Source organism: Rhamphochromis sp. 'chilingali', assembly GCF_963969265.1.
Source record: "Rhamphochromis sp. 'chilingali' genome assembly, chromosome: 13".
Lineage (NCBI taxonomy): Eukaryota > Metazoa > Chordata > Actinopteri > Cichliformes > Cichlidae > Rhamphochromis > Rhamphochromis sp. 'chilingali'.
In genome coordinates, this window is record NC_137940.1 from 21,169,223 (window position 1) to 21,179,873 (window position 10,651).

At 39.4% G+C, this 10,651-nt stretch overlaps 1 protein-coding gene across 1 annotated transcript; it reads left to right on the top strand.

Annotated features, from left to right (window-relative positions):
* rab33a (RAB33A, member RAS oncogene family) lies at positions 1–10,231 on the top strand. Its single transcript, XM_080900492.1, has 4 exons — positions 1–440; positions 4,284–4,424; positions 6,707–6,787; positions 6,873–10,231. Exons 1-4 carry the CDS (start codon positions 60–62, stop codon positions 7,095–7,097), a joined length of 828 nt encoding a protein of 275 aa, XP_080756618.1. The 5' UTR covers positions 1–59; the 3' UTR covers positions 7,098–10,231.
* The last annotated feature ends 420 nt before the right edge of the window (positions 10,232–10,651 follow it).

Sequence of the window (10,651 nt, forward strand, 5' to 3'; positions counted from 1 at the left end):
TCTATCAATCCTCTTCTCGACACACGCACCCCGATTTCCGCATCGCCTCCTCCGGTATAATGACCAACGATAGCCCGGAGGAGGAGACCCGAGCTCCGGGCGGCGGAGGAGGTGGTTGTGGTAGAAAACACCGAGCGGATGACAATGTGACGATCCTAACATCATCCATGGATTTACACAGAGCCAGCCGGAGCCGAGCCAGCAGCAGCAGCAACGATGCCGCCCCGAGCATCACGTCCTCCGTGGATCTGAGCACCTCCTCCCTGGAGCTGAGCATCCAGACGCGGATCTTTAAGATCATCGTCATCGGGGACTCCAACGTGGGGAAGACCTGCCTCACCTTCCGCTTCACGGGGGGCAGCTTCCCCGATAAGACCGAGGCCACCATCGGCGTGGATTTCAGGGAGAAGGTGGTGGAGATCGAAGGGGAGACTATCAAGGTAACAGGCAGCAGAGGAGCTGGATGCTGATCAGTGGTGTTCCCTCACTCCTACACCCTTCCTCCTCCTCTCGGCTGAGCTGATCAGCTGCCAGTGGACACAAAGGGGGCCGTTTCTTTCATTTTATCCTCACACTCTCAAAGGATGGGCAACATTTTAGAATATCTCTGGAGAAATGTAACATTTAAAAAAACATATTTTTAGTACATTCTAAAGAACTACAACTCCCTTTTTTCTTTGCCGCCACATGCTCTGTAGTCAGTAACAGGCCACAGGAAGATAAAGGTAGCCTCTAATGAATTCTATTGTATGGCTCAGTAGGCTTTTTGTGGATTTCGAGTTTGAAACATAAACAGAAATGAATATATTTTTACAAATCTGACTATGAATGCAACATTTCTTAAGAGAATATTAAAACTCTAAATGAAAAACAAAACATCAAAATCTGACTGTGGTGCTGCAGAATCTATAAATATGCGCTTGTCCACCTTCAGCACGTGCAAGCCATTCATTTACATGTATAATATAAAGCAGGTCTACAAGGTGATTGCAACAATTAAGCTGTTCAATCAACAAAAATAACCACATTCCCGTGTTTGCACGTGTGAGGCAAGCCCCTTAGCTGGGCTGTTATTGTAGTCACAAAGTAAAGACAGCAGCATCGTAAATGTAGGCCACACTGTCATGTGCCCTGATTGTGAAATTAAAATGTAATGACTTTGAAGATCATTTCTGGAGCAATGCGTACTGGCAGACGTAACAAAACCAACATCAGACCACAGTGTAAAAACAGGTTCAAGATTTTAGCATAAATATGAAAGGTTAATAATTTGCTTACTCATCTGGTTCGTCGTTTCTTTAACTGTGATTCCTGACTCACACCTTGGCTGGTCACTCAGACCAGACGCTGTGATGTCAGTGAAGCTTACCTTTGTGTGCTCCCCTCCCTGCTTTCTCTCAGTGGATTATTCTGTGTGCATACTCCAGGTTCCCCCAGTGCTGACTCACAAACACAGTTGCACAGTCGCATTACGTAGTATTAGGTCATTGTATCTGAATCATCCAAATGCTCCCCAGACACACCTGCCACACTGTACAGTCATTGTTGTGAGACTGTGAAAATATCTGCTTTCTTGTTGCTGCTCTCTGAGCTGGTTACTGCTGGTGGAGTACATGGAAATGGGACATTAAATTAAGATTAATCCTCATTGGTAATTAACTCCATTTGCATAAGCAGCTGTAAGAGGAGACAGCTATGACTCCCCCTAAAGATGGATCTATATGTCTTTAAAATACTTAAAGAGTGATCAAAACAGGCCCATCTATTGTTTTGTTTTTACATTCATTTTTCTGTTCAACTGGTAATCCCACTGATATTGACGAGCTCTATTTCAACAGAGACCTTGTCAAGATGGCAGCAGTTTCTGATTGGATAATTCAAAGACAGGAAGCTGCCAACATTTATCTTAAAGAAGATGCTGTAAAGAGAATTTGCCCTTCAGTGAGCCCCCCACAAGTTTGCCTTCAGCACCAGAGCCAAGATGTCAATGTAAAATCCTGCCTTTTTATGTAAAAGTGAACTCTTCCATTGCTGAAGTAAAAACTAGGCCATTCTGTAGAAGTGGGGAAAAAATGTTGTCATACAAGTCAAAATTTCACTTGTACCTTTGATATAAGAGACTAATATATCATTAAAATTCAGAGGATTAAGTACAGAGGGATTAAACTGTGCAGCTCCCATGCTTTCTATTCCTCTGGCTGGTAAATATAAGTAAAATACAAATTTACAACTTCAAACGGCATAAACCTGCGTAGGACTATAAAAAGAAAAGCAGACTGATGTGTCAAAATAATGTCATTGATTCTCACGAGGGCATGAGATAACCTGAAAAAATATGTTTCGTAGCTTTTGACGCTTATTTCAAATTGATGAAAACAATGCTATTTACATATTCAGCGTTTCTTTTTAAACTGACGTTCCCTCTGAGTGCATACATAATGCCGTATCTCTTATATTCACTTTCATAATGTCCATTTGTAATCAGTTTAAATAGGATGCAATTTTCTCAACTTATCAAATCATGAGGGCCACGCGTTCGAAACGCTGAGCTTTGATGTTATGGTTGGCTCTGATGCAGTGTTCTGCCTCTAATGATAAATAGCTGCGCTAGTCCTTTCAAATGGTAATAGCAGATAATTCTCTGGCCCTTTTTACACTGCAGGCCTGTGCTAAGTGTTGGGAGAACTCCCTGCTGATATACAAAGTGCTACTGATCAGACAGAAAAAAAACAAAACCGTTTTTGTGCATTAGTGAAAATAAATTCTGACCTCCGATTCATCCTAATGGCCTTAGTAAGGCTAAATCTGAAATCAGTAATTATTAAAAATTACTTCATTAAGCAGTGGTATGGTACAGTGCTGGGGCTAAATACTTCTCTTTTGCTCCCCTGTTGACTGGGGGTAGTGAACAACATTCTAAACATTTGATGAACTTGGCTAACTAGCTTGAATACCCTAATTTTGTTTGAAAACATAATATGTTAAAGAACACTTAATGATTTGATCAATTCTCTTTTGAAGCCTCAAATTTGGTATATTGGCAGCAGATATTTTATATTTTTGAAATCTATCATAATCATTTTGTTTATGATATTCTAGTTCTAGCTGGAACTAGAATAGTTTTCAGCTAATGCTAGCACTAACATAGCATTCTAGCTAGTCTAGCTAGCTCACATGGTTAGAAAGGTAAAGGATGCTAATTTTGGTAAAAGTTTAAAATGAATAGAAGAAATAAAGAAATAAACAAACTGGAAAAATAAAGAGCTGACTCATTGGAGTGTCTTTAAGTACAAACGTAGTACAAAAGTTAGACATAGCTACTGTGACTTCATGTTGTTGTTTGCTGTCTCATTGTTTGCAGTCTCATTTTAAAGCCTTGAGCATTTTCAAACAAAACCAAGGTGGGTCTTACTACGAAAATGCGTGCTCATTTATTCCTGCATACCTCAGGTAATACTCCACTTTGAAGGATAGTATGAACAGGATTTACAAAACAGACTTAATTTTTTATTCAATATGACTCAAACAAGTCACTGAGCCCATAAAGTCTTCAAGATAGTGTTTACAGAAAGCTGTTTTCTGTAGACGTCTATAGGTCTAGGTAATAGTGGGTGAAGTCTTGCATTTTAACATATATACACTTATTATGGAAAAGTAATTGCGCTAAAGAGAATAAAACCATATTTTGTACTTAATTATGTAATTATGCTTATGTCTGCTGTAAAGCTGGACATTTAAATCTAGTCTTGACACACCTGTGGAGCCAGCAGGAAGTGTTTGTTTTGATGAAATGCAGATTCTGGGCTTTTCGAGTTTTGTTTTTCAAGGCCCAGAGATTGACACTTGCTTCTAACCCACATTACATTATTTTAGGATACATACTGTAGATATTGGCTGAACCTGCTGTTAATGATCAAGCAGAAAAACGCACTGTACTGTAGAACCATGCTCTCCTGAGACCCTGTAGCTAGGAATATATTTGCACTGTTTCCTGCTCACGTGGCAATGTTCTGATTTGCAAAGTTGCAAGCTTAGACAACTCATTGCAGCCTAATTCATATTCATTGTTATTTCATTTGTACAATTTTATCTCAAGTAATTGTATGCAACAAAAAAGCTGTTGCTGTTACTTCTGATATTAAAATTGTCTTATATTTCATGATCTGCTGGATATTCTAAGAGAATACCATTTATATTTTCCACTTCTGTCAGTGCTGTCTCTATGTGTAATGATCGGTTGTCTCTGTAATTTGTATATAAACCTAAGTCGTCTGTCTCTACAGGTGCAGGTATGGGACACAGCAGGCCAGGAGCGCTTTCGTAAATCCATGGTGGAGCACTACTACCGCAATGTTCATGCTGTGGTCTTTGTATATGATGTTACCAAGATGGCTTCCTTCCGCAACCTACAGACTTGGATAGAGGTTGGCATTACATTGTAAAAATCACTTGTCAGTGAACAACAGAGGAGGCTGACTTACAGCCGCTATGTAATGATCCCCCTTTGGTACCATAAGGACTCTGAGCATTGTTCAGTGTTCCCTCCTACCCCCAAGACTGTTTATTAGTCACCGTTTGACACTGTGCTGTTTCCATCACCAGATGTGGTTTGGTGCTGTCAGAGTCTGGTGCTGTTTGGACTCTGGAGTTTGACGACACAGGAGGCAGATGAATCCAAAAATGCGTACTTTTACCAGCCATTCACCAAATCTGAAAAGGGAAGAAGGAAAAAAACAAATGGGAAAGTCAAATCATGTGCAGTCAGATTTTCTACACAGCAGTTCTCTTTCTCTGAGTCTAAGTCTCAACTATTAATAACAATCAAGACTTGAACCAAGACATAAGTTGTAAAACTGAAATGCAACTACAGTCATCTGAAAGTAAACACAAGAATCAGTGATAACGTCACTAGAGATGGTCATCCAACCAATATCGCATTTTTAAGACCAATATTTGATGATTTCAAAAGCCAGTATTCCATATGTCGGCCAATATTTTTCCCTCTTGACAATAAGTTGCAGAGCGCCCTCTAGTGGACAAACTATATACAATGTCAACACTCAACATGGTGGAAGGGTGTTTCTCCCTTCTCTTCTTTTTTCAGGTTTCCCTTAATTACCCATTATAAACAGTGCTTACTCAATGTGCACTACCACTGATTACACTGCACCTTAAATTGCACCTTACAGCTTATATATGTTTGTATCTTTTCTCTTTATTATTAGTAATTTTAATGTAAAAATCTACACAGCAAAATCTCCAGTGTTAAATTAACACTGGAGAGGGTATATATGGGTCCACACCTCTGAGTGTTAAATACAACACTGTTGAGTGTTAAATTAACACTTTTGACAGTGTTATATGTTTAAAAGTAACCTAGTCAGTTTTGAAGATTAACAATGGCTAACACTGAGCAGTGCTGATTTTCTAACACTGGAAAATAACTCAAAATGTTAGAAATATTCCAGTGTTAGAAAATCAGCACTGCTCAGTGTTAGCCATTGTTAATCTTCAAACCTGACTAAGTTACTTTTAAACATATAACACTGTCAAAAGTGTTAATTTAACACTCAACAGTGTTGTATTTAATACTCAGAGGTGTGGACTCATATAGACACTCTCCAGTGTTAATTTAACACTGGAGATTTTGCTGTGTGAAACCATAAAGCTGCACTTTCTTTTTGCCTTATAGTCTGGGGAGATCTGAAACAGTAGTAACAGTGACAATACAGCTCTATGTTTACATGTGTGACAATGTTACAACTGCTGTTGTTATACACACTGGCCAAAATCCTTTCAATGTGTAACAGCAAACTGACACTGCTATAATAATGTTCATTATTTGCACTACTGACAATGTGGCCCCTACTACCCCCGAACAAGGACAGTAAAATGAACCTAAGCTCCTGTTTAAGCTCATTTTGACTAGCATTTGCAGCCCTTTAAAGACTAATGTGGCAGTGGCATGGCGGCACTGCAAGTGTAAAATTCACACAAGTAGAGTAATTTTGTGGGATGTTGTAAAGACAAAGACATTTCTAAGTGTTAATACAAGCTCTGTTTAGCTCTGTGTCTCACTGGCACAGCTTCCAGGGTCTCCTCTCAGTGAAAGTGAGTCATGGTTAATGTGCAGTAACCTGTTTTCCTGCCACAGCAATTTGTTGGAATGTCTAAAATGTAAATAATTTATAGCCAACACTCCCTTTTTAATTTAGTGTAGTTCTGTCAGCATTTGCTAGAAAAAAAATTGTGGTTTTTTTTTTTATACACGATATTTATATCAGTGGTTTTGCATAACAGATGCTTTCCAGCTTGTTGTTATCCCTTCAGTACAGCTCACTGTGAAGTCCTGATATTCTAAGTATTATCAGTAGATATACTGTGGGTAATTTTTAGCAGCAGTAAAATAATTTGTAAATTATATATAATTTAATATCTTATTCAATATAATTTAATATATAAGGTTTTTTAATTACACGTGATTATTTATATATTATTCTATAGTGTCATTTATTTACACTGAATGGTGGGAACGGGGACTTCTCGCACATCCTGGCACCAGTGCGATGACATGGATGTATTTTAAATGTGAAAAAGTCCTTCTTTTGTTTTCACAGCCAAGAGACCAAATGTCTATGTTGTACTCTACATGGTTTTACAGACACACAGCCAAAGTTTATAAAGCGATATGCTTTTCACTTTCCAGGAGTGCAATGGTCATCGGGTGTCGGCATCAGTACCTCGAGTCCTGGTGGGGAACAAGTGCGACCTTGTGGACCAAATACAGGTTTGTGTGCACCGCCGAGGATCGCAGCGTGACTTCAGGGTTTATTCATCATCCACTTAACAACCGATCACTTGTGCTTTCCCAGGTGCCCTCCAACATGGCGCTGAAGTTCGCCGACGCCCACAACATGCTGCTATTCGAGACGTCGGCAAAGGACCCGAGAGAAAGTCAGAACGTCAACTCGATCTTTATGTCCTTGGCCTGCCGTCTGAAGGCTCAGAAGTCTCTGCTCTACAGAGACGTGGAGAGAGAGGATGGGCGAGTGCGACTCACACAAGAGACTGAGACAAAGAGTACTTGTCCTTGTTGAGGAAAAGGAGGAGCGGGAGGAATAATGGAAGGGAGGAGAGAAGAGTTTCTCTACATTTGAAGAAGGAAGAGGAAAAGGGATGATAGGGCGAAAGACAAGAGTCGTTTAAATTTGTAGTTTAGGAGAAGGATGGGGGTGTTAAAGCTGACACTACGAGGTGGACGGTAGAGGGGCTTAAAGCTTGTGCAAAGGACTGAAAAATCACCAACATCCTGGGAGTGATGCATCTGTTAACAATTCAGAAATAAGATGAAGCTGCCTTTTCAACTACAGTATAGTTTAGAAATTCTTCCACTTATTTGCACATATATACACAATCTGAGTAATCTGAAACCAGCCCTAGCTCGGTGTTTTCCAAGGTCATTATTAACCGCAGCAGCTTATTTTACTGGCGGTTTTTTGCTGTCAGAGCTTCATATTTGTCACATTTCACCCTTGTTGTGATTGCACCAATTCTACCGCCTTAAAAGCTAAACAGCTGGCTCTAAATTAGTTTTAATGACCCGAGGCAAAAACAGCAAAGATGTTTCAAGGATTTGAAAAAGCATTCAACAGATTCTTCTTTTGTTGAGAAATATTAGACTTTTATCGTCTCCCCCCTCCTTACATTTATGTTGCCTGATATCAAAAGCCCTCAAATGAAGGACTTAAAATCATTGTGAGATTTAAATGAATGGAGAAGATGACAGATTGCAGGATCTACAGAGGAAGACCTGACGAGAAGGTTTCCTGCAAATGGGCCATTTATAGGTTGCCAGAGAGCATGTCAGCTATTGATTTAGAAGCTGTGAGATCCTTTTACCCTTATGCAGGTGAAAGGCACTCTCCTACAAAGGGGAGGCAAGACTCTTGTTTCTCATCCACTCCTCATGTAAATGTATCTTCTCCATGTTGTCCCAGTGGCCTAAGCCAGCTTTGCCACTGGATGTAAATTCAAAAACATCAAGTCTTTAAAATAGCTGCCCGGCTCTCTCCTGTTATGCAGCATCAATGCTCTAATAGGTATTTTTCAAGCTAGAGGCCTTCTAGCTGCCTTAGATGAAGCTTCACTGCCTCCAGTCTCTGAAAATGCAGGAGAGAAAACTGTGAACCCTGTGTAGGTGATGGAGAGGCCTTTGTGCTGCTGAACCCTTAAGCCTGGATTATTCGAGTCACTGGTGAAACTGGCAGCGTGAGACACTGTAGAAAGCCATATTTAATATTTCCTGCACACAGAGAGGCAGCTTGCTTTGCACCGAGGAAGCTCCCATGTAGGCTGTGGGTGAAGGAACACACTGTACATAAATCAGTGTTTAAGCAATGAAGCCTCTGTGTCACAAGAAACCATCCAACATCCCAACTGTGATGTATGTCAGTTTGATATAGTAGCACACTTAGCATATTTTACCACTGTAGCCTACTCTTGTGTGATTCTATTAATGTATCTGGATGCCATATGTAGAAAAATCAGATCAGTGAGCATTTAAGAGCGGCGTTCCCTCCAAGCTGCCAGTCTGATGTCCTGATTAAATTATTCACAGACTGAATCTGAACACTGTGCAAATCCAGAGAGCTTCTGCCTGAGGTGTGCCATGTTTTGGTGATCTTTCATACAGATTTTACGAACGGTGCAAAAGTCTTCAGCCACAAATAGTTATAAAATAGTCCTAGTCATTTCATAGCAATAAAATAAAGTGCTATTTCAGCATGGTGTGCAGTCTGCCCTTAAAAAATATGAGGCAAATGGATGAATAGAGGACAGGAGAAGTGGCAGGCCTTAAAAGCTCTACAGCAGATATCTGAAAGTCATTTGCTTAAGAAATAGGCAAAATCGACCAAAGACCCAACACAGGATTTTCAGTTGATCCACTGACTGTTTGCCAAAGCCTCATCAGAAATGGTTTCAGTGGAAAGGCAGCTGTCAAGAAGCTTCCTAAAGAAAGGAAACAGGGACTAAAATGTGCCAAATTACACAAAAGCTGTAATAAAAATCAGTAGAGACAGGTCTTATTGACCAATGAATCCAAATGTAACATTTCTGTCAGCAGGCACAGCGGAGGCCAGGAGAAATGGGCCCACCGTGCAAGACCATCTGGAAAACGCTGCTTGGCAACTGACCTTTTCATGTTTGAGCATGACAATGATCCAAACACACTGTCAATGCCATAAAATTAGAAATGATTAGAAAAACACACAGTCGTGGATTGGCCTCCCCAGAGCCCAGACTTCAACATTCCTGAAGCAGTGTGGGATCATCTTAGTTAATGTATTTCCGTGTATGTGTGCACCTTTCAAGAAATTGCTACACCCATATTCCTACCAAAATATAAAAAAATGAGGGCCGGCTCAAGACTTTTGCACAGTTCTAACAGCAGGATCGAACAGCTGTCACAAGTGAATCAAATGACATTACTGTAAAACATCAGGAAGAGCTCTGTTCATTCTCCTTATATGGGCTAATCTGTGACTTCTTTTGTTTGTTTGTTTATTTGTTTTTAATCTCCATAAATGGCATCCACAGGTGCGCCTCAGCCACAGCTGGGGAAACCACTACGTTCAGGATTGATGGAGCGGTATCCCAGGACATAAAATGTAAAAGGAATTGTTCACCCTTTAAATTTTAATACATTAACATCGACAGCTTTGTCCATCAGTGGGTTTGACTGTCAATTGGATTGACTGAACTAGACTAATGAGCAGAAAAACACATTGTGGAAAAAAGAAAAATGTGTCTGCATTTCTGTTAGCAGATTTACTAACATGGTTTCAAATGAATAGAAAAGGAAATGAAGCTATAGTTAGGTTGTTTTCACTGTCATCAACCAAACATATATATCACTGTTTATGAAATTATTCAGCAGTTTATGTCATTTACTAGAAAATGTAACATCGCTTAACAAACGTGCAGATTTAACCATTTAAAACTGCAAAATGTGCATTTTTCCAGGTCGAAGAGTTGCAAATATATGCTTGCGTTCCCTTTTCTCTATATCTCCAGTGTGTTTTCTAATATATTTGTACTTTTTTGCAGTTGATTTGTGTCATTTGTAATAACCCATGTTTGCTCTTGAAGGGTTGCCTTTGCATTTTGATATTTAGTCTGGTATTATTGTTTATCTGCAAAACGTCTGTATGTGGAAAATAATAAATATCGAATTCACTTTGAAGCATATATCATTCATATATATCCATAAGAACACACAAACATCGATGGACAGCTTGAACAAGCCAAAATTAAACAAGTTAGTTTATCATCACAGTTCATTATTTGATTTACTGTTTTAAGTGAATTAGGTTCTTTTTTTTTCTTTTTTTTTTAGAAAACATGTTTTTGTTATCTTTTAAATCCTTAAGAAGCTGTATTAGCTTTAGCATCATGGTCAAATGAATGTGGTCTTTCTTCGCTTAAGAACTAAAGTAAAGTTAGCTGCAGTCCTACAGAGTATCAGGATATTGGTTTTATACATTACCTACTTGCAGTGCTAACACAACTTAGCCTGTGGTAGCTTAAATCAAAGCGCTAGCTTATTTGCTAGCTAGCCAGCTCATTATTAGCTAAACTCTCACTAATTTAA